General features: G+C 50.8%; 1 protein-coding gene, 1 long non-coding RNA gene and 1 pseudogene across 6 annotated transcripts; 1 reads left to right on the top strand and 2 right to left on the bottom strand.

The window, feature by feature from the left end:
• Positions 1-54: 54 nt before the first annotated feature.
• LOC120650588 lies at positions 55-6627 on the bottom strand. Of its 4 annotated transcripts, none has more exons than XM_039927762.1 (2): positions 5849-6627; positions 55-753 (listed from the first exon to the last, which is right to left on the bottom strand). In XM_039927762.1, exons 1-2 carry the CDS (start codon positions 6503-6505, stop codon positions 70-72), a joined length of 1341 nt encoding a protein of 446 aa, XP_039783696.1. In that variant the 5' UTR covers positions 6506-6627; the 3' UTR covers positions 55-69. The 4 variants fall into 4 exon arrangements, with proteins under 4 accessions (XP_039783696.1, XP_039783695.1, XP_039783694.1 ...); XM_039927761.1 differs by lacking the exon at positions 55-753 and adding an exon at positions 4582-4907 and having other exon boundaries at positions 5129-6627; XM_039927760.1 differs by lacking the exon at positions 55-753 and adding an exon at positions 4582-4907 and having other exon boundaries at positions 5149-6627.
• Positions 6628-7097: 470 nt separating this feature from the next.
• Positions 7098-7548, top strand: LOC120650590 (annotated as a pseudogene).
• A 3979-nt stretch (positions 7549-11527) lies between these two features.
• Positions 11528-24225, bottom strand: LOC120650586. 2 transcript variants are annotated; one of them, XR_005665712.1, is made up of 5 exons: positions 23741-24225; positions 23502-23568; positions 22784-22909; positions 12056-12295; positions 11528-11958 (listed from the first exon to the last, which is right to left on the bottom strand). It is a non-coding gene; the product is annotated as an uncharacterized LOC120650586 (long non-coding RNA). The 2 variants fall into 2 exon arrangements; XR_005665711.1 differs by having other exon boundaries at positions 23502-24216.
• Between the last annotated feature and the right edge of the window lie 131 nt (positions 24226-24356).

Raw genomic sequence — 24356 nt, 5'->3', positions numbered from 1 at the left:
CACAAAATTCAGTATAGTGCGGCTATGACAACCTGAGAACGCAGTACTGAACCTCGGCGCGCGTCTGCCTCACGAGGCTTTGTAGCTTCCGCTTGCCACGATGCTTTGCAGCTTCCTCTTGCGTCCTAGCAGCTGGCTCTTGCGGCGTGGATCAGGAGGAGGATAGCACTTGGTGAACAAATCGCCAGGTAAAATAACAGGCCGCATGAGATGGCCAACATTTCCATGCCACACGGGGGTCTTGCTGAAAATGTCAAAGCGGCAGATGCGATCAACCTCCACACTGTCCACAGGAGACCACCCTCTCCTGCGGCGCATGTCTTGCAGCACGAGGCAGAGGGTATCATCCGGCATCAGCACTGGGTACCGGGGCTCCACATCCCAAAACCTTGCGCTGCCCATGAAGTCGATCTGCTCCCAGAGCTCTTTCCAGAGTAAACCCTCCTCGGCTTGCCACTTCTTGCGACCCAGGTCAAGAGTCCAAAACCTCAACATCGCATTGCCAGAATGTCCCCAGGGTCGGTCAATGCAGATGAATCTGATGCGGCCCGCAATGCAGCCAATGGTACGGTCCATCGCGGGCGGCTCCAACGAGCCATCCTCAGGAAAGTCATCAAGATGAATCTCATACCCATAGGGCAAGTTGATGAAGTCAAACTGCACGGCGGAGTTTGTAGCAGCGCGCAGGTCGCAGTACGCGAGGCCTCGCGAGAGATCGGCCCAGAAGACCTTGCCTTGGAACGAGAACGTCACCTGCACGATGAAGGAGCCAGAAAGATGAGGGAAGCACAGCGCCTTTATATCCCACGGCCGGTCGGTGATGCCCGGCGACCGAGCCGCCGGAGTGCACGGGCAGAGGTAGGGGTGGTAATGGATTATGGCCCTAATACTCTCTTCACAATCCTAGTTGGTCTTTAATTTTTTTAGCTCAAAACTAAATAAGATTAGAGCCCGATTTTTTTAGGGCCCAACCCTTAGATTATCGAGGCAAAAAATTATGGCCCTTTACCACCTCTAGGCAGAGGAAGTCCTCGTCGTCGGGGTCACAGGACCGGTACGGATGCGCCATGAGGACCAGCTGGGGCTCGGATCCGCCGCCGTCGATGCGCCGGGGGACGGGCGCCGACGTGTAGGAGCACACGAGGCGACTCGGCAGGCAGGGGGTCATGTAGAGCGACGCGTCGGTGGAGTCGTAGACGAGGTAGTATCCGCGATCGCTGGGGTCGTCGACGCTGAAGCGGACGGCGAGGACGAGGAGTCCCTCGCTGGCGGCCTTGACGAAGCCCTGGCCCTGGAGCGCGCTGCGGGAGCCGAGGCCGAGACCCGCTTTGACGATTCCGAATTTCCGATGGCCTCGGCGCTCAGGCGGATGGTCATGGAACAGGTGACATCCTGGTGGTAGGGGAGGCGCCGGAAGAGCGTGATGCCTTGCACAACCTTGTGGCCGTGCCTCCCACATCCGTAGGCCACCTTCCTAGAGCAGTAGATGCTTTCCCACGTCGGCCCCGGTGTGTCGGCGAGTTGGTTCAAACGCCACAGGACACTCGTCATCATCATGACGCCTTTCGCCGGATCCATGGCTGACGCGCGGTGGTGGTGCGGATTGTGGAGGAGGATGAGGATGAGGGGCCAAGGATCTGCGCAATTGAGGTGCTCCTAGATGGAATCCCTAGGATTGGGGAACAACCGACCAAGACAACCGGGGACCGCAGGACGGGATCGGAGCTATATATATTGCACATTGGCTCAAGAGAAATTAGCAGGATGAAATCGGAAAACCTCGTTCATGAACTGCTAGCTGCATCGTTCCTCAAAGCAAATCACGTACGAAAAGCAAAAAAAACGCAGCAAAAACTTCGCCTGTCGAATTAAGAAAGGAAAAGAAATAGGCTTGGACCTCTATGCAACCATCAATCGTTTTGTAACTCTAGATGGAATCCCTAGGATCGGGGAAAGGTGGGGGAAGGAAGACGCACTAAGGTGACGAGACGGGCACGGCAAAGGACTCGGCTTCGGTCTCCAGATGCTGAGTAAGAGCATCCACAAGAGTCTTTGTAAATTTTACTTCGCCCTGTTCATTGGTTCGTAAAAACCAGAGACTGGCCCGCACCTTACTCAGGGGAAACCGTCGTATCACACCTACGCGGGTTAGAGTGGTCTGCGGGTTTACCCGAAAACCCGCCAACAAAAGAGACAGCTAAAAGTGCGGAAAGAAAAAAAATCAAGGCACTCCTCGTCCTCCGCGAGGCCGCTGGCCGCAAAGATGAAACAAATCACGCGAGATGGAAGCACTCCTCGACGAGGTCGCCTCTTGCCATGCTTGGCTCGGCGTCCGTGTGCCCTCCAGCATCTTCTATTCTTCCTCTTTCTTCTATTCCCTTCCCCAAACCAATTAGCAGATCCGCAGAATACAGATAACAAGTTAAATATGATGTGTGACTTCTAAGGATGCTGCATCAGAGATGCTTGCTGACAAGTGGCAAGCATAAAATCTTTTCAATTACTGAGATCTTCACAGAATACAGATAACAAGTTAAATATGATGCAATCGCGTGCTGTAGTGAGCTTGATCCTTTGGCTTCATCATGCGAAAGCAAATGTATTTGTATGACTAACTCCCTATTAATGGGGATAACCATCTGAATCAATGAAATAACATTTATAGCTATCTTGTTCTTTTTTTCTTGTGCGGGTCTTAAACTTTTTCATTATATGCTTGATTACTATATAAAATATGCTATCATTTGGTTGTTTGATTTGCATTACAAAATATTGCTGTAAACTTGTAAATGTTGTTTTTTTTGTACTTTTGAAATGCACCCTAACATTAGCACGGGCACCCTTACTAGTGAAAAAAGAATTACACAACAAGTTTGTCGCCTTTGCTGCATGCGTATTCTCCTGATGCCTTCCACTGTCAAAGGTGTTTGTGGTTCCTGTTGTTTTTGCGCGCTATTGCTTGTCACTAAGCACTATAATATCAAGCTCACTATCATCAGAGGAAAGGTGGTGTTGGTGTTGTGTTGTGTCTAACTAGCCAGTTGCAGGTCGCAACAACATGGCTTGGATGGATGTAAATTAAAGTCCAGATGGCTGTGAGCCTGATCTATGTTTGGATGGACCGGCCAATAATTAAACGTATTTTCCTCACGTGGGAGGAGTGAAGGCGTGTAAACTTAAAGAATATAGAAGAAATGTAATGTTAGCTTGACATAAAATATGATATTTCACATTTTGTGAACTTCAAGAAATATACGTTATTTTCTAAATATACATTATTTTCTAGTAGTTCTACTTGTATTATCAAATTTTGCCGTAGCTAAAAATAGAAATGTAAAAGTGCAACATTAGCAAATTTTGCCGTAGTGTTAGCATGGACTAATCACTAATGATTGTAAAAAAATAGAAATGTAAAAGTGCAACATTAGAAAATAAGAAAAAACGTGGGAATACGTTTGAAGCCCTCTATTCTAAACTATGTGTCGTTCTAGACGGGCGTATCTATGATTTTGGGTTAGTGAGGTCCAACTTTAACATAAAGTTTTCATCATGATGAATATATTATACTATACAAATATAAAACTCATCAAAGATACTTCATAGTATAGTAATTACAATTTCAAACATCTTAAAATCAATAAAGCAGCCTGAAATCTGCGTAGATACTATATTGTTAGATGAATAACTTTTATACGTTCACCTTGGCTCCAAAATTAGGGTGGGTCGGCCACCCTGTTAGCTATATGCCACTGATTTTAAACATAGATGCATAATGAATTTAAAATAGTATTGAAACAGAGAGACTGAGTATTGGAACAAGGAGATTTCCCCGTAAAAAAATTGCTACAAAAGATTTGGACTAACAAAAGAAGTTTTAAACATTTGGATAACGACAAGTATAGCATCCGAAATTTAAAACTGCTATTGAACAACCCGCTTATGCTACCGAAACAATGAGCCACGCAGTAGCGCATAGTTTGATTGAAAGGAAGAAAAGGTTTATGCTAGGGGGTCAGATTTTCCACCCCACTTATGAGCAGAAAACATGACACGCTAAGGCAAAAGGCAAACAACGTCCGCTGAAAACGATTACAAGTCATCAAAGAATAGCCAATGCAGCAAGGCACCCATTGCCATATAGCCTGGAATACAGGCAATCGAACGTACAGAGTAGATAGCACCTCTACAAGAAGCCCCGCAACAAGTAGAGAACAAATGTTTCATCAAAAAAAAAAAGAAACAAGTAGAGAACAAATGGAGGCTCTATCCTGCAACAACATATGTTGCTGTATCTAAATCATCAACGACTTGCTAAATAATCAATTTGGGATGGTGCTGCCGACCCAGCCTATCAGGAGAACCCAAAGCCGGAAAAGAAGCAAAGAAACATTTCGTAACTAGAACCCTTTTCTAAATGGTGCAAGTATCGACCATTTGATAAACCCGTCCCCGTCCAATTCCTCCCCAATATCCATAGGGAATGGATTAACTGAACAAACACTAAAAGAAAATGTTCAAGCTTCTCCTATCCTAAAGGACCTAAACACCCCGAACAAATAACACACGAGAGCAGAGGATGGATGAGAAAATAATCAGGCCAGGCACATAGACATAGATATGGTTTCAATAGACCAGGACTCAAGCAGGTAAAGTCATGTCTCACAACCACATGAGGTTCAGAAACAAGCATAAATAGGCTACGATAAATTTAAGGACAAAGTCATAAGCACTGATGGCAGCAGGGTTTCAGTGCCCCGAACTATGCTTTGGCACTGGAAACATAATCCCCAACAAGTAAGCAGCCTCTCCAAAAGAATACAGATGGCACCAGATACAGTAGAAGAAGGTGCACAACCCTTGGCTTGGTACCTTTCAGCATGCCCCCCCTTGACTTCAATTCATCCTCACTGCTAAATAAAAGAATGTATAAGTTAAACCGGCCTATGGTTGTGCTATAAAAGTATAAATGCTATTTTGGCTAGAGTGTAACAGAAAATCAAGACAACAGTTAATAATGAACAAGTTCAATAAGTAGCTAGGAACATTTCACATGATAGCTGGTGTGTATGACAACAATAAAGACAAGAAAAATAATGCACAAAATTCAGTATAGTGCAGCTATGACAACATGAGAACGCAGTACTGAACGACCTCGGCGTCTGCCTCACGATGCTTTGCAGCTTCCGCTTGCCACGATGCTTTGCAGCTTCCGCTTGCGTCCTAGCAGCTGGCTCTTGCGTGGATCAGAAGGAGGATAGCACTTGGTGAAGAAATCGCCAGGTAACATAACAGGCCATATGGAGTAGTGGCCAACTTTTCCATGCCACACGGGGGTCTTGCTGAAAATGTCAAAGCGGCAGATGCGATCAACCTCCACACTGTCCACAGGAGACCACACTCTCCTGTGGCGCATGTCTTCCAGCACGAGGCAGAGGGTATCATCCGGCATCAGCACCGGGTACCGGGGCTCCACATCCCACAACCTTGCGCTGCCCATGAAGTCGATTTGCTCCCAGAGCTCTTTCCAGAGTAAACCTTCCTCGGCTTGCCACTTCTTGCGACCCAGGTCAAGAGTCCAAAACCTCAACATCCAATTGCCAGAACGTCCCCGGGGTCGGTCAATGCAGATGAATTTGATGCAGCCCCCAATGCAGCCAATGGTACGGTCCATCTCGGGCGGCTCCATCGAGCCATCCTCAGGCAAGTCATCAAGATGAATCTCATACCCATAGGGCAAGTTGATGAAGTCAAACTGCACGGCGGAGTTTGTAGCAGCCCGCAGTTCGCAGTACGCGAGGCCTCGCGAGAGATCGGCCCAGAAGACCTTGCCTTGGAACGAGAACGTCACCTGCACGTTGAAGGAGCCAGGAAGATGAAGATGAGGGAAGCACAGCGCCTTTATATCCCACAGCCGGTCGGTGATGCCCGGCGACCGCGCCGCCGGAGTGCACAGGCAGAGCAAGTCCTCGTCGTCGGGGTGACAGGACCGGTACGGATGCGCCAGGAGGACCAGCTGGGGCTCGGATCCGCCGCCGTCGATGCGCCGGGGGACGGGCGCCGGGGTGTAGGAGCACACGAGGCGAGTCGGCAGGCAGGGGGTCATGTAGAGCGACGCGTCGGTGGAGTCGTAGACGAGGTAGTACCCGCGATTGCTGGGGTTATGGACGCTGAAGTTGACGGCGAGGACGAGGAGGCCCTCGCTGGCGGCCTGGACGAAGCCCTGGGGCTGGAGCGCGCTGCGGGAGCCGAGGCCGAGATCCGCTTTGACGATTCCGATGGCCTCGGCGCTCAGGCGGATGGTCATCGAGGAGGTGACATCCTGGTGGTCGGGGAGGCTCCGGAAAAGCGTGATGCCTTCCACAACCTTCTGGCCGTGCCTCCCGCATCCGTAGGCCACCTTCCTAGAACAATAGATGCTTTCCCACATCGGCCCCGGGGCGTCGGCGAGTTGGTTCAAACGCCACAGGACACTCCTCATCACCATGACGCCTTTCGCCGGATCCATGGCTGACGCGCTGTGGTGGTGTGGATTGTGGAGGAGGATGAGGATGAGGGGCGAAGGATCGGCGCGATTGTGGTAGAGGGAAATAGGTAACCCTAGATGGAATCCCTAGGATTGGGGAAAGGGTTTTTAAAGGTTTTTTTTTTACCTGTAGGACAGCTTGAGTCATAAATTTTGTACGCTACACATTGGATCCATTAAACAACTCATTTGCAATTTTGGAGGTGAGAGAATGAGACCTAAAAATACTAAAATGCCCCTGGCTTCAATGACTCAGTTAGCTCCTCCTTTGGGACTCCTTGGAGGCCTTATCCATTCGCATGCACGCGTTCGCTGCCGCCCTTCTGCCACGGCGCCGGCGGCCGGCCTCTGCGCGCGTCTGCCACGGCGCCGGCCTTCGCACGGAGTCTGCGCGCGTCCGCGACGGCACCGCCCGCGACTGCGCCGCCGTCCGCCCGCGACCGCGTCGCCCACGGCCGCCCGTTCGCCCGCGAGTAGGCTGCAACTGCGCCGCCCACGGCCGCCCGCCCGTCCATCCGTGAGGAGGCCGCGACCTCGCCGCCGTCGCACGGAGCCTCCGGCCCTACTCCCGCGAGTCCGCGACCCCTCCGCCCACCAGTCCGCGACAATACCACAAGGAGGCCGCGACCGCATTGTCGTCCGCCTGCGCCTGCTCCTCGAGGCCGGCAGTGCGTGCTGGAGGAAGGACGCCGCCACCGCGCTCTACGCGCTCTGCGGCGAGGCGCGTGAGAACCGGGGGCGCATCGTCGAGGCCGGCGCCATGCGGCCGCTGCTCGACCTCATGGCCAACCCGGAGTCCGGCATGGTGGACAAGGCCGCGTACGTGCTCCACTCCCTCGTGGGCTCCAGCGAGGGCCGCGCCGCCGCCGTCGAGGAGGGCGGCATCCCCGTCCTCATGATCGAGATGGCCAAACTAATCCGTTTTCCAATTTCATCAGGCGGAATCAGTGATCGAGATGCTGCGGCAGCCGCGGAGCCCAAGCCTCCGCCTGAGGCCGTCGGCGGCGGTCGTTGCGGCGGAGTGACGTCTTCCCCTTCGCAATCGGGCGATCCCACCCCCACCTTGGTCGTTCAAATGTTGTCAGCTTCCTTCCTCCGCTTCTTCCGGCCGGCGCGTGCGTGTAAATAGCAGGCAGCGTGCTTGCGTCCGCGATCGAATGTACGTTTCCTCAAGCGAAATGTCCTCCGAAGAGTCTAGCCTCTCTGTAATTGCCTTTCCTTTCTCTGCCAAAGTTTCCACTTCCCAGCCTGGTTGCTTCCTCGCCGCTGGTGGGTGCGTGCCGCGAAGCTGCAAAAAGGAGCTTTGTGTTCGCGCGTCTCCTTCCCGTGCGTCTTGGATCGTGCTAGTCTCAGTGTGTGACGTGCGCGTGCTGCATCAGCAACGAATCATAAAAGTTGGCTGGTCTCCGATCCTGTGGTGGGTGCGAGTGCCTCGGGCAAGACTATTTCAACAAGTCGGAATGCTCTTTTAGACAGCCAGGGGTATTTTAGTATTTTTAGGGCATCTTCTCTCACCTTTCAGATTGCAAATGAGTAGTTTAATAGGACCAATGTGCAGCGTACAAAATTTACAACTCACGGTGGTCTGCAGACTATTTCAACAAGTAGAGTGTGCAGTGTACAAAACAGTATTTTCGGAGTATCCAGTAGAAAAAAAAACCCTTTTTTATCATGGATTGGGGAAAGGTTGGGGAAGGAAGACGCACCCGTAAAGGAGACGAGGCGGGCACGGCAAAGGACTCGGCTACAGTTTCCACATGCCGACTAATGGTGAACGGAGATCCGTCGGATGCGGGCTCACGCGGATTGTGGAACTGATGGACGGTTGACGTGCTTCCTCAACAAACCCACGGCGACAGCAACGCGTGCATCCGGTGCCCGCTGGACCGACTCTCCATTTCCGTACCCCGCCGACAAAAGGCTCGGTACTATCGCGGAAGCGAGGACAGCGGGCCCAATTTGGCCGAGGCGTGCGGTGCGGCGAGTCATTGGCTGACCGGCCCAATGCTGCACGGTTCACTCCAGATCAAAAAATCCGACACCAAACAAACGTAAGCTGCAGCACATCTCCCGTAACCACGCATCAGCCGTTGGGATCATCGAACTGTCCCATCCGCTCACCTCCACTTGCCCAGCCGAATCGAGAAGCAACAGCAAGCAAAGAAAAGCACCAAGCAAACCAACCAACGAGGAAGAAAAACCCAGCCCCAGGATCACCACCATGGACCAGCAGAAGATCCCAAACCAAGAGGCAACCAGAAGAGGAGCATCCACACGGATCCCAAATCCGATGCCCCCCAACCTCACAAACCCGTCGCCGGTCCCGGAGCAAAAGACGACGAAGTGGAGAGGGGGCCGGAGGAACTTATTCCGCAGAAGCAGCGCCTCCTCCACCTTGCGGCCACTGCCGGGAAAGAACCTGCTGCCGCCGTCACCCGCCGAGACAGGGAAGCCGCCATAGAAGACAAAGAAGTCCGCGCCGATACTCGATCTGGCTTCACCGCATCCACGCCGTCGTCGCACGTCGGAGCCACAGCAGCCCAAGAAGGTAGGACCACACCGCACCGGCGGCATGTCCAACCCTAACCCTAAACTACCTACCCCAAGCCTAGTAGAGAAGGGTATATACACCGGACGTCCAATCCACAAGTCCCCCCACCCTCCGACGCCGATGAGGTCGCCGGAGGCCGGGAGGACTCGGCGGATGCGACGCCGGAAAGCGAATCGCTCTCGGCTCGCCCTCTTGGTACTGTAGATGGGGAAAACAGAGGAGATCTCTCTTAAAAAGTTGTAGTTCTCAAACCAGCCGTTAAATTTAAATTATGATGGCATAGCTATATTTATTTTGAAACAAAAGACACGCGGATCTGAGATCAAGATGAGCGATATATTGCTGAAAACCATTAAACCACATGGATGTGTTTTACCCATGTATCACAGGAAGTAGAACAGAAGCCTTCTTTTTAATTGAAAGTCTTTCTATTGTTGAATGGACGGCTATTTGATTATGTAAAATTATAAAGAGTTAAATACACCAGCGGTCCTCGAACTTGTCCCGAGGTGCCACTTAGGTCCACGAACTTGCAAAATCGAAATCTGGCACCCTGAACTTGTTAAGTTGTGCCACTTAGGTCCATACCACTTGATGTGGCGCCACGTGGCATGAATATATGCAAAAAAGCCCTTGAATTTTATCATCTTCTATATGTAGATCCTCCTCATCTCTTTCACCTCTTTCTCAATCCGCCACGCTGCTCCTACCGCCGGCAACCACTCCCGCCCCGACGTCCAGAGCGGCGCCACCCCATCACCTGCCCTACAGCCACGCCGCCGCCGAGCAGCCACCGCGGGAGGCTGGGGCCAGGGCCCTGCCTGCGCCCAGCCTGCTGCCGGCGAGCGCCCGCAGCCGACCGGCCTCCCGCGCGCCGCGCCGCTCTGCCATGGACGCGCGCCGGAGGAGGAGGGCAACACGCCGCGCGTCGTGTGGCCTCCGCCCGCCGCAGCTGCCCCACCGCCAGCAGCCGAGCTCGCGCAGGCCCACCCGCACTCACGCGCGCCGAGCTCCGGTCACCGGCGGAGGGAGCAGAGAGGGGGCGCGGCCGTGGCGCCTCCGGATCCGTCCGCCCTCCTGCTCCTCCGTGCTCCCACGCATGCCGCTCCGGCTGCATGCCGCCCGCTCCGCCCGCCTGCGCGCAGGCCACGGCCGCGCCGCGTGCAGGTCCCGACCGCCGCCGTGTCCCTCGAGGTGGAGCTCGAGGCGAGGGGGCCGGGAAGGTCGTGCGCGGCCCTCGCGCTGCACACTCGTCGTCGTCCCGCAGGGCCCCGCCGCACCGCGCCGCCATTCTGCAGGGCCGCCGTCGCTCCGCGCGTTTCCTGCGGTCCCGCTCGCCGGCCACCGCGCCGCACACTCACCGCCATCCCGCAGAGCCACTGCCGTGCCGCGCCTTCGCCGCCAACCTGCAGGGCCGCCGCCGCGCCGCGCGTTCGCCGCGGTCCCGCTCGCCGGCCGCCGCCGCTCGCGCCCCTGCCTCGCCGGCCGCCGCGCAGCCCAGCCGTGCAGGCCCCGACCGCCGCCGAGGGTGGGCGGAGAGGGAGGGAGGGGGCTGAGGGAGGGAGGGGGCAGAGGGTCGGCGGCGCCCCGATCTAGTCGCCGGCGAGGGAGGGGGAGGACCGGCCCCGGCGATGAGTGAGGGAGCGCCGGCGAGGGAAGGGGAGGAGTGCCGACGGCCGGCCCGCGTCGTGCCTCCGCGCGGAGAGGGAGCAGAGAGGGCGCCGGTCGCGAGCGCCATGGGGGCCGGCCTTCTATCCCTCAAGGATGTGAAGATAGAAGACGATAAAACTCAAGGGCTTTTTTGCATATATTCATGCCTTTTGAAAGGGTATGGACCTAAGTGGCACAACTTAACAAGTTCAGGGAGCCAGATTTCGATTTTGCGAGTTCGTGGACCTAAGTGGCACCTGGGGACAAGTTCGAGGGCCGCTGGTGTATTTAACTCAATTATAAATATATACTTTTTATTTCAGGGGCTTCAGTTGCGATTAATTCACATACGCTGCGAGTGCAACCAGTCGCTCGAAGCGATTAAGCGACATGAGGGCACACTTCACTGTCTTTCCAAGTGTCGACTTCAGAAGGTGGCATGAACTGCCACATTGAGTATCCCGGGTAGCCAACAAAGGGCGTCATCAGCTTCTGCCCTGCAGCAGTGCAGCTTGCACCTGGGGATGGAACGGTTCTAACGGAGCCTGTGGGAAGGAGGCTGGCATCAGGGTTGGATGAGGCATGTAGGCTGCAGATGAGGTCATAAGCTTCATCTGGTGCTCTAAACTCTCCTCTAGTTTCAGCTTCAGCTTCTCATTGCCAAGCTGGAATTTAGAGACAGAACAACAGTTTCATAATCATTGCAGATCACAGGATAAAAAACATTGGAAAAGGAGCAGGTTTGTGCCCCCAACCCCCCCCCCCCCCCCCCCCCCCCCCCCAAAGACCCCCCAAAGAGAATGTTTGCAGAAGCAACACAACTTGGCAGCTGCTGGCCCATAGTACGATAAGAGAACCATTTATACAGTACCCTATAATGGAAGGTCTAATCAAATTCCTGATGGATCCTAAAATACAGTGGAGTGGTATGCTGTGAATTCCCCAGAGTTACAAACGACCGGCGCTTGATGGTTAATCTATCATAAGAAAATGGAAGGCTTTATGTGATCAATAGATGCTATGTGCTCCATGGATCATTTGGCGCTTGTGGTCAATGCATATTTAAAAAAAATGCATGTGACCATAATTCTTAGCTGGTAACCAGAAACGTCTTGGATGAGATGCGCAAGAGTTGCCAGCAGTGTGTTCATATGTAGTGGATAATAGGATATAGCCTATCATACAGCACTGCGAGCCTTAAAAAGATCTCATTATGTAGTGGATAAAAAGATCCCTGCACACACAAAAAAGCATCTTTCAGAATTGATACTTGCAGAAATCCTAAACAAGCAATGCAAGAAATCCTAAACAAGCATGCTAAAGATTCTGACCTGTTCAAACTCAGAGGCCCAACCATTTCCATATTGCTGCTCGAAAGAATTTGCCCAGCTTTCTGGGTTATTATTTTGATTGCGAAACTCGGTAATCTATTTATCTGCAGCATTATGCATCGAGATAGGTCCCATAGAACTTTTGGACTGATTCGAGTACTGTTCCAGCTCTGGGTACTGTCCATGCATAGGGCCTCTCATTCAGTTGTCAATATCAAGCAAATGCAATAAAGTATTGACCTGACCAACATAAATAAGTAAGAACACCAATAATAACATAAATACTGAATTTGGAAAGTGCATGCAATGCTGTGCAATTATAGATATATAAGTGAACGGAAAACAGAAATATTTTGAGCAAACCACATATGATCCTAGGTAATTTTCAGATCCAGAGTGTTTACAAATAACAAGTTAACCTGAGCTTGTATATATTCCTCTGGTTGGTCGTAACACCTGCCTCGCGGACAGTCCGCGCGGGATCGGCGGACAGTCCGCTAGGCATCGCCCATATATTTATCTGGATGGATGTGGGACCTACTCGTCATTTCTCTCTTCCTCCTCACTTCGTCCAGAGCCGAGCGGAGCCGAGCGCTCGCGCCATCGTCGTCCCCTTCCATCGATCTCCCTCCTCCGGCCGCCAAACCGCGATTCCTCGCGCGGGAACCTTCCTCGGCACCTCCTCCACCTTCCCAAATCCCTAGACCGGCTTCTTACGGCCGGAGTCATCCCCCGTCACCGCCGGTTTCCATTGGAGGAGCTTGAAGCTTTGCTCCACGTCGATCCGCTTCTCCGGTCGTCCTCCGCTCGAACCGACCGCGGGAATGGATTCGTGGTGAGTTCCTTGTGCTCCCCGGTCTTTTCCTCTTCCGTGGTGTGTCGTCGGCGCCGGTGAATGACCGCCGCCGTCGCCGTCGCACTTGCTGTCGCTTGCGGCGCGAGTCAGAAGTTAGGTATCGCGGACGGTCCGCCTGGGAGGCGCGGACAGTCCGCCGGTCAGGTTAGGTTTCGTCTAGAGACGATGTTGTCTCTGGTGGTTAGCAGGATTTAACTGCGGACAATCCGCTATAGGGGAGCGGACGGTCCGCCGTCAAACTTAAGGTTTGTCCAGAGACGATGTCTCGGGTGGGGGTGCGCAGGATTTAACCGCGGACGGTCCGCCATTAGGGCGCGGACAGTCCGCAGTAGAGTCTAGGATTATGCCCAGAGACGTTGTCGTCTCTGGTGGATTTAATACGTGAACTGCGGACGGTCCGCCACTTGGGCGCGGACAGTCCACAGGTAGAATTAGAAATGGTTCCAGAGACGTTGTTGTATCTGGAGGGCCGGTAGAATAGTATGGCGGACGGTCCGCCACTTGGGCGCGGACAGTCCGCAGGGTATTCCAGTTAAAGCAAGTTAGTTACATCATTGAGATGCACTCATTTGTTTCATATGCATACATGTAGCATCCGCAGCTGAGGGCGCCGTATTTGAGGTGATCGCGGCACCGCAGGAGCAACCGACGCAAGCCCAGGAGGAGAGGTGTGAGCACCCGGCCCAAGGCCCGTCTGACCCCAGCTCTGTGCAGCAGCCCGAAGGCAAGCCCCGGTGCACATCCTATTAATTTTAAATTATGACACCTATATATGTATTTATTACTTATGCATTACGTTTAGGAGTTGTTTGAAACCCTAGTTGCATGAACCCTAGGTGTCCTTGAGTTGTACTAGTATGTATAGGACGGTAGAAATGCTATGCTAGATAGGGTTCGGTAGAAGTCGAGTAATTTTTGGATACTCGCGAGATATAGGATAGCTTTATGTTCCAGAGATGAATTACTAATTTATGGATGAAAGTCTTGAAATGAAAGAAAGAATAGAATCTGAGACCGGGCGGGAGAGGTGTAGTTCCGCCTGTGTCGGATAAGGACCGAGCCGTTGTTGGCCCTGCTGATCATGATTGAACTGTACTAACCGCATGTCGGGAGTAGGAGGTAGTCGAAACCGGTAAGCCGAGTACTGCATTGCTTCGAAAGTACAGAACTTCTACCCACCCCTTAGGACGAGTCGAGTGGCCGCGGAGAATCGAGATGCATATGTTTACTTTTGGTGGTCTCTCGTAGGGCTCGGCTGACTATATGCAGGTGGGGCGGTTCTGTAGTTCGAGGCGGGGAGGGGAATGGTTGGCATGTATAGTCCGACGGGGCAAATACGTGCCGTGTTGGTTACGTCCACCTTGCAAGGTTAAATCGAATCGATTCGCCGTCAGTCGCTCTCGGATATGAGCACCTTGGTCACTGTGTCGCAGCGTAGTGTTGTGATGGAGAAATGGTTATATCCATATTGATGAACATATGAATTATCATTTATTGTTCCACTATGTTTGCTCTAGAATTGGTTATGCAAATATTAGACTATGTTTAATTTACATAGAACTGGGCTAAAATAAGGAAAGTAAGGATTTACTTTAGTCGCTGTTTTCTGCAAAATAACCATCATCCAAAAGCCTTGCATGTCTAGATATGTGGACTAAGTTATACCCACTAGTCGGGTAAGCCTTGCTGAGTATTAGTATACTCAGGGTTTGTTGCCACAATGATTTTAGGACACGCAGACGTAGACTTCTATCCCTGTTGCGCCAAGTTCATACGCCGTGATGCAGAGGGATGGGAGGTTGTGGAGCCAGATGTCTAGATAGGGATCTCCCTAGGGCACACTTTTGGTAGTTGTAGGCCCCTTTCCTCTAGTTGAACCAGGGTTTCAGTAATGCAAAAATTGTAAATTATGTATTTATTCAAACTTGGTTTGTAAAACTTAAGGTGAAGTCTTATGTATATTGGTTGTATTTTTAAATTATGTCGTGCTTGTACCATCTGCGCCCACCTTCGTGTGGGACTATCGGTGATGATTCGATCGGGACGTGGGTTGAGAAAGGATCACCAAATTAAGCCGTTAAGCTAATGAGCCCGATGTGTTCATATGACGGCCATTACGCTTAATTAGAGTTTTAATTTGGCGGTTCTGCCACAGCTGGTATCAGAGCCGAAACGCACCGAGGGTGGTACAGGCATGACTAGTTTCAAAAATTTTCAAAAGTATAAAGATTTTCCTTTGAAAGAACGTAGGGCGAGCATGCATCTCATTGTAGTGTTTTTGGGATTTTTCCCTAGGGATTGATAGGGGTGTGGGTTTATGGCCGTAAGGACTTTTGTAGACGGAGTTCGGGTCGTAAGGTTACATAGACTTGCTGTGAAGCGTTACAGAAGTGTCGTCGGCCGGGCCGAAGACAGAGTCTGGTAGCTTAAAATGTGTCCAGCGGATAGTCCGGTCAAGACACGCGGACGGTCCGCCGGCTATTGAGGGGAAACACACAGAACCTTCTAAAACTGAGTTGGGTGGCCATTATGTACAGCGGACGGTCCGCCCAATCTCAACGGAAGGTCCGGTTAGCTGGATTTTTGGTAAAGCGGACGGTCCGCCCATGTACTGCGGACGGTCCGCCATACCATTTTCGGCTGGACCAGGGCAGATCAGTCAGACCGACTGGTTGCACCGATCGATCGCCTGGCCCCACCTACAAGCAACAATCAGAATTGTTTTGAAGCCTTACATTCTGCATTGTGCCATGAATAGCAAGGATTAGTTGCTATCAGTTTTTGTTTTAATTTATCTGGATGATGGAACTAACCTCGTCATGGTTGAATGCAGAATGGGAGAACGACCGAACCCTCCTGAGTTGGCCCAGGCCATTGCGGCCATGTTCACCGGGCGCGACGAACAGACCGCACTCCTCCGTGAGCTCGTGCTTTAGGGCAGAGCGCCGCGGCCTGAGCCTCACCACCAGCCACCAGTTCCTGGGTACCAGGAGTTCCTGGGGACCCAGCCGCCGCTGTTTCATAAGGCCGACGAGCCGTTGGAGGCCGACAGTTGGCTTAAGACCCTAGAGTCCAAGTTCACGTTGTACCCCTACAATGACAATGACAAGACGTCATATGCAGCACAGCAGCTCAGGGGTCCCGCACGCACGTGGTGGGACAACCACGTGGCTATGTTTCCTGCTGGCACTCGGTTTTCTTGGAATGAGTTCAAGGAAGCTTTCAGAGCACACCATATTCCTGCAGGGGTCATTCGCAGGAAGCTCACCGAGTTCCTGTCCCTAAAGCAGGGTAACAACAATGTGATGCAGTATGCTCAGAACTTCAACACGCTCTCACAGTACGCCGGTTATCACGTGGATACTGATGAAAAGAAGCATGCGTGTTTCAGGCAGGGGCTTAGCAGCAAGCTCCAGGATCGCCTGGCGATGTTCAAGTTCAACACTTTTAGTGAGCAGTCAATGGGGCTATTGTTCAGGAGGATGCCCATCTAGATCATAAAGCAGAAAAGAAGAGAAAGTCACCGGCTGTGGAGTCTTCTAGCAGTGCTCCTCAGAGGTTCCGCCTGGTGCAGTCGGGCCCACACCGTGCCCCCTTTCAGCACCAACCACCGCAACAGTGGGGACACAGGCCCCCTCAGTACACTCAGCCACAGGGGACAGTCAGGCCTCCTGCTCCTCAGCAGAATGAGCAGAAGGTCTGGGTGCAGCAGCCGGGGATGCGCCCCAATTTGTTTCCGTGCTACAACTGTGGACAGTTTGGTCACTTTGCACGGAACTGTCCAATGCCACCTAAGTAAGGCCAGCAGTCGAGCCAGCAGAACCAGAAGCAGCAAGTGGCTCACTTCAAGCCGGGGCAGGTGCACTACACCACCCTTGAGGATATTCCTGAGGGAGCACCAGTGATGTCGGGTACATTCTCTATTAACGGACATCCCATTACTGTACTATTTGATTCCGGGGCATCTCACACATTTATTAGCAAGGAATGTGTAAGCAGACTGGGATTAGAAGTGGAGATCATACCCAGGCCATATAATATTCACTCACCCGGGGGACACTTGATTACTAATCAACTTGTTAGACAAGTACCTTTGCAGTTACAGGGAAGGATTTTTGCCACCCAGCTTATAGTGTTGCCATCCCAGAAGATAGATATTATTCTTGGCATGAATTGGATAGGAGTTCACAGAGTCATTCTTGACACTGTTTCTCGATCTGTGCACATTAACTCTCCTATTCAAGGTCTGATGATCTTGAGTCTTATGAACTCCGCCCCGTTGGTCCATGCGGTGCAACACGCCGAGGGCAAGAAGCTAGAGGATATACCAGTGGTATGTGAATACCCAGATGTTTTTCCGGATGAATTGCCGGGCATGCCACCTGACTGTGCTGTGGAATTTGCTATTGAACTGGAACCGGGCACGGCACCCATTTCCCGAAGACCCTACCGTATGTCACCCAATGAGTTAGCCGAGCTAAAGAAACAACTGCAAGAGTTGCTTGATAAAAGTTACATTCGTCCTAGCACTTCACCTTGGGGCTGTCCTGCACTCTTTGTGAAAAAGAAAGATGAAAGCCTCAGGTTGTGTGTGGATTATAGACTTCTGAATGCCGTCACAATCAAAAATAAATATCCCCCTCCCCGGATCGATATTCTGTTTGATCAGCTATTCGGGGCCAAAGTATTTTCCAAGATTGATCTCCGCTCTAGCTATTATCAGATAAAGATTAGAGCTGAGGATATTCCCAAGACGGCTTTTCCCACCAGATACGGACTTTTTTGAATATCTGGTCATGTCTTTCGGGCAAACGAATGCCCCTACTCATTTCATGTATCTCATGAACTCGGTATTTATGCCTGAGCTAGATAAGTTTGTCGTGATTTTCATTGACGACATTCTGATATTTTCCAAGAATGAGGAAGAGGATGCAGAGCATCTCCGCATTGTGCTTCACCGCCTGCGGGAGCACAAGTTGTATGCCAAATTTAGCAAATGTGATTTCGGGCTCAAGGAAGTCCAGTTCTTGGGCCACATCATATCAGACAATGGGATTTCTGTTGATCCTAGCAAGATTCATAATGTCCTGAATTGGAAGACTCCAGAGTCTGTTTCAGAGATTCGGAGTTTCCTTGGGCTAGCGGGCTATTACCGGCGGTTTGTTCCGGACTTCTCAAAAATTGCTAGACCCATGACGGAACTACTCAAGAAAGGGGAGAGATTTAATTGGGACAACAAATGTGAGCAGGCTTTTCAGACTCTGAGAAGACTTCTGACGTCTGCCCCTGTCCTTGCTCAGCCAGATATCACCCGGCCTTTTGATGTGTATTGTGATGCATCAGGTACGGGTCTCGGCTGTGTTCTCATCCCTGTTTGTCTTCGCTGGATATTATTCAGTCATTAATACTTGTTGTAATGCGTCAGGTACGGGCCTAGGCTGCGTCCTTATGCAGGATCAACGAGTGATCGCCTATGCCTCCAGAGCCCTCAGACGGCATGAAGAGAATTATGCTACTCATGATCTGGAGCTGGCAGCGGTCGTGCATGCATTAAAGATCTGGCGTCATTACCTTCTGGGCAATCCAGTGCACATATACTCAGACCACAAGAGTTTCAAGTATATTTTCACCCAGAGTGAGCTCAATATGCGCCAGAGGCTGTGGTTAGAGTTGATTAAAGATTATGATCTGGAAATTCATTATCACCCGGGCAAGGCTAACGTGGTAGCCGATGCCTTAAATCGCAAGGCAAGTTGTAGCTGTGTGTCCGCTACAGTTCTGCATGAAACCTTGTGCCAAGAGATGGAGAAGATGAACTTGGCTATCATGTCTGAGGGCACACTTGCTAATATTACCCTCACACCTACACTTCGAGATCAGATTATTTATGCTCAGAAGAATGATGTGGGCACGGATAAGATCAGGCAACGGCTCAGTGCGGATGATCCTCAGGTGCAATGCTTCCATCAAGATAGTGAGGGGGTTCTTCGGTTTAAAGATTGGTTAGTGGTGCCTAAGAACTTTGAGCTCCGGAAACAAATTCTTGATGAGGCTCATCTTTCTAGGTATTCAATTCACCCGGGCAGTAACAAAATGTATCAAGATCTCAGGCAGCGGTTTTGGTGGACCAGGATGAAGCGTGAGGTCGCCAAATATGTGTCCGAGTGCGATATCTGTCGAAGAGTCAAAGCAAGTCATCTCAAACCTGCGGGTATGCTACAGCCTTTGGATATCCCTTCGTGGAAGTGGGAGGATATTAGTATGGACTTCATTGTTGGTTTGCCTCCCACATCAAAGGGATATGATTCTATTTGGGTTATCGTTGACCGCCTCACTAAGTCCGCTCATTTTCTTCCAGTCAAGACACGTTATTCATCTCATCAATATGCAGAGATATATATGGCTCGGATTGTGAGTCTTCATGGTGTACCCAAGACGATTATTTCCGACAGAGGCACACAGTTTGTTGCCCGTTTCTGGGAACAGTTGCATGCATCTCTGGGTACTCAGCTCATTCGCAGCTCAGCCTATCATCCTCAGACCGATGGTCAAACGGAGCGAATCAATCAAATTCTGGAGGATATGCTTAGAGCCTGTGTGCTCTCTTATAGCAAAAAATGGGATGAATGCCTACCTCTAGCGGAATTCTCTTATAACAACAGTTATCAGGAAAGCATCAGAATGGCTCCTTTTGAGGCGTTGTATGGAAGGAGGTGTAGAACTCTAGTGAATTGGTCAGAAGCCGGAGAAAGAAGTGTGTTCGGCCTTGAGATGGTCAGTGAGGCAGAAGAACAAGTCCGATTCATACAGGAGAATTTGAAAATAGCCCAGTCTCGACAGAAAAGTTATGCGGACAAGAAACGTCAATCTGTCACATTCCAAGTGGGGGACCATGTCTATTTGCGGGTATCTCCAATGAAAGGAGTCCAGCGATTCGGCGTAAAGGGAAAGCTCGCCCCTCGTTATGTTGGGCCTTTTCCTATCATTGAGCGGTGTGGGCCGGTAGCATATCGCCTGGAACTTCCTGCCCAAATATCCGCGGTTCATAATATTTTCCATGTCTCTCAGCTCCGGAAATGCCTTCGTGTTCCAGAAAAGGTGATTGATATAGAAAAATTGCAACTGGAGCCCGACCTTGCCTATCCGGAATACCCAATCAAAATTGTTGATCACAAGACCAGGGTCACTCGGAATCAAACCAGTGATTTCTATAAGGTACAATGGAGTAATCACTCCGAGCGGGAAGCTACTTGGGAGACGGAAGAATTTGTTCAGGCTAAATGTCCGGAATTGCTACAAGCATATCAAGGTACACACCAATTTCTAACTCTCCCTTTAGCCATTCATTAAATCTTGGGGCGAGATTTCTTTTTGGGGATAGGATTGTAACACCTACCTCGCGGACAGTCTGCGCGGGATCGGCGGACAGTCGCCCCCTTCCATCGATCTCCCTCCTCCGGCGGCCAAACCACGATTCCTCGCGCGGGAACCTTCCTCGGCACCTCCTCCACCTTCCCAAACCCCTAGACCGGCTTCTTACGGCCGGAGTCATCCCCCGCCACCGCCGGTTTCCATTGGAGGCGCTTGAAGCTTTGCTCCACGTCGATCCGCTTCTCCGGTCGTCCTCCGCTCGAACCGACCGCGGGAATGGATTCATGGTGAGTTCCTTGTGCTCCCCGGACTTTTCGTCTTCCGTGGTGTGTCGCCGGCGCCGGTGAACGGCCGCCGCCGTCGCCGCCGCACTTGGTGTCGCTTGCGGCGCGAGTCAGAAGTTAGGTATCGCGGACGATCCGCCTGGGAAGCGCGGACAGTCCGCCGGTCAGGTTAGTTTTCGTCCAGAGACGATGTTGTCTCTGGTGGTTAACAGGATTTAACTGCGGACAGTCCGCTATAGGGGAACGGACGGTCCGCCATCAAAGTTAAGGTTTGTCCAGAGACGATGTCTCAGGTGGGGGTGCGCAGGATTTAACCGCGGACGGTCCGCCATTAGGGCGCGGACAGTCCGCAGTAGAGTCTAGGATTATGCCCAGAGACGTTGTCGTCTCTGGTGGATTGAATACGTGAACTGCGGACGGTCCGCCATTTGGGCGCGGACAGTCCGCAGGTAGAATTAGAAATGGTTCCAGAGACGTTGTATCTGGTGGGCCGGTAGAATAGTATGGCAGACGGTCTGCCACTTGGGCGCGGACAGTCCGCAGGGTATTCCAGTTAAACCAAGTTAGTTACATCATTGAGATGCACTCATTTGTTTCATATGCATACATGTAGCATCCGCAGCTGAGGGCGCCGTATTTGAGGTGATCGCGGCACCGCAGGAGCAGCCGACGCAAGCCCAGGAGGAGAGGTGTGAGCACCCGGCCCAAGGCTCGTCTGACCCCAGCTCTGTGCAGCAGCCCGAAGGCAAGCCCCGGTACACATCCTATTAATTTTAAATTATGACACATATATATGTATTTATTACTTATGCATTATGTTTAGGAGTTGTTTGAAACCCCAGTTGCATGAACTCTAGGTGTCCTTGAGTTGTACTAGTATGTATAGGACGGTAGAAATGCTATGCTAGATAGGGTTCGGTAGAAGTCGAGTAATATTTGGTTACTCGCGAGATATAGGATAGCTTTATGTTCCAGAGATGAATTACTAATTTATGGATGAAAGTCTTGAAATGAAAGAAAGAATAGAATCTGAGACCGGGCGGGAGAGGTGTAGTTCCGCCTGTGTCGGTTAAGGACCGAGCCGTTGTTGGCCCTGCTGATCATGATTGAACTATACTAACCGCATGCCGGGAGTAGGAGGTAGTCGAAACCGGTAAGCTGAGTACTGCATTGCTTCGAAAGTACAGAACTTCTACCCACCCCTTAGGGCGAGTCGAGCGGCCGCGGAGAATCGGGATGCATATGTTTACTTTTGGTGGTCTATCGTAGGGCTCGGCTGAATATATGCAGGTGGGGCGGTTCTGTAGTTCGAGGCGGGGAGGGAAATGGTTGGCATGTATAGTCCGACGGGGCAAATACATGCCGTGTTGGTTAGGTCCACCTTGCAAGATTAAATCGAATCGATTCGCCGTCAGTCGCTCTCGGACATGAGCACCTTGATCACTGCGTCGCAGCGTAGTGTTGTGATGGAGAAATGGTTATATCCATATTGATGAACATATGAATTATCATTTATTGTTCCACTATGTTTGCTCTAGAATTGGTTATGCAAATATTAGACTATGTTTAATTTACATAGAACTAGGCTAAAATAAGGAAAGTAAGGATTTACTTTAGTCGCTGTTTTCTGCAAAATAACCATCAGCCAAAAGCCTTGCATGTCTAGATATGTGGGCTAAGTTATAACCACTGGTCGGGTAAGCCTTGCTGAGTATTAGTATACTCAGGGTTTGTTGCCACAATGATTTCAGGACACGCAGACATAGACTTCTGTCCCTGTTGCGCCAAGTTCATACGCCGTGATGCAGAGGGATGGGAGGTTGTGGAGCCAGATGTCTAGATAGGGATCTCCCTATGGCACACTTTTGGTAGTTGTAGGCCCCTTTTCCTCTAGTTGAACCAGGATTTCAGTAATACAAAAATTGTAAATTATGTATTTATTCAAACTTGGTTTGTAAAACTTAAGGTGAAGTCTTATGTATATTGGTTGTATTTTTAAATTATGTCGTGCTTGTACCATCTGCGCCCACCTTCATGTGGGACTATCGGTGATGATTCGATCGGGACGTGGGTTGAAAAAGGATCGCCAAATTAAACCGTTAAACTAATGAGCCCGATGTGTTCAAATGACGGCCATTACGCTTAATTAGAGTTTTAATTTGGCGGTTCCGCCACAGTCAGCCTGAATATGCCGTGCCATTATGCAGCTACCATCACCTAAGCATTGTTTGTCGCTTCCGGATAAACCAAGAGCTGGTACTGGAACAGGTTGAAACGGCACACCAGCTCTGCAACTTGCAAGAAAAGAATGCAAAACACCAGACAACACCCTTTGTGGTGGACCTGAAATGAATTATGTTGAGAGTCACTATATTGTGTTGTACTTTGGCATCTTTGTCAACTCTAAGCTGGAAAATTACTGTTGAGTTTAAGGTAAACTCCATTTTCATATAGTATGTTGGAAGAACAATGCATCTATTTATCAAAGGCTTGTTCTCATTATATTAAACTTCAATCCTCACAGTCAAACACAATTAGATAACAAAGAGTCAAGAACAGAGACATTTAAGATTTAACTATTCTGGAGCATGCAAGCACTATATATTAAAGCATGATCATTTGGGACCAATGGATGGCTGTGCAAATAAGTTTCAGACGAGAGAACCAACATATATGGAACCATATCATCTTTAGCGACCTATTAAATGCAGAGTGCCCTAGACAAGTCACACCAAGAACAGTAGAGCTCAAAAGTAAGGTTGCAGGTGCAAAAACAGCTTCATAAAGAAACATCAAACAAGAGCCATGCTACTTAGATCAATAATCCCCCACGCTGCAATGATAACAAATAAGAACTGATAATAAAAGTTAAGTTCCTGTTGCATGTAATTGCATAGTACAGTGATGAATGCAAGGTACCACTTGTGATTGTTACCTCTAAAAGCCTGAATGTGCCTTGGTTGTGCTATCATCTGCGCACATCTAGTTGAGGTAAAAAAAAACTGCTTTTATATGGAGAGATTAGCTAAGATGTTAATATTTGTCAGTTAGCATAATCAATCAAAAAAAGGCATCATATATAAGTTAGCACAATTCAATAAAAAAATCTCATATTCATACTTTGAGATGCACACTGGTAACAAACTCAAATGCTACAAGCAGAAAATATAGTACCTATACACACAGACTACTCGTTTCCGTTGGACAAGAAGTCCTATATCAACTTCATGCCATCCTTTGAGATTAAAAAAGGCATCATATATCAGTTAGCATAATCAATCAAAAAAAGGCATCATATTTCAGTTAGCACAATTCAATAAAAAAAATCTCATATTCATACTTTGAGATGCACTGCAACACCCCATGTGTTAATTATCTTAATTAGGATTAATTGAGAGCTTAACATAATCATTAGTGCTAATGGTAGAAGCATCCACACACACCCAGACCAAGCCGAGCAGAGCCGTGTTCAAGTTGGCCACGAACGCCGCCCGCGAACGCCGCGTGCGACGCGCGTCCTCACCCTTATAAGTGCTGCCTCTCGCTCGCCCTCTACGCGCACGCGCTCGCCCTCCGCCCCGCTCTAGCGTGCGCCGTCGCCCATGTCGTCGCCGCGCTCGCTGCTTGCCTGCGCCGCGCCGGTCCGCCCGGCTCTAGCCGCCGCACGCCGCAAGCCGCCGCCGCACGCCCCCGCGCCGCGCCACGGGGCGCCGCAGCGGTGCCTGGCCGCAGCGCTACCCGCCTCGCCGCTGGCCGGCCCCGCTTGCCTGAGTCTGTGCAGCGCCGCCGC

The sequence above is a fragment of the Panicum virgatum genome, chromosome 9K, assembly GCF_016808335.1.
Source record: "Panicum virgatum strain AP13 chromosome 9K, P.virgatum_v5, whole genome shotgun sequence".
Lineage (NCBI taxonomy): Eukaryota > Viridiplantae > Streptophyta > Magnoliopsida > Poales > Poaceae > Panicum > Panicum virgatum.
This window is presented reverse-complemented; position numbering and strand designations above follow the sequence as displayed.

Bases quoted from the DNA above. Each gene is read 5' to 3' on its own strand.
- LOC120650588 (XM_039927762.1), bottom strand. From the start codon at position 6,505: ATGGATCCGGCGAAAGGCGTCATGGTGATGAGGAGTGTCCTGTGGCGT. The intron at 754-5,848 runs GTGACGTTCTCG...TTCATCGTGCAG, and splicing joins CTGGCTCCTTCAACGTGCAG to GTGACGTTCTCGTTCCAAGG.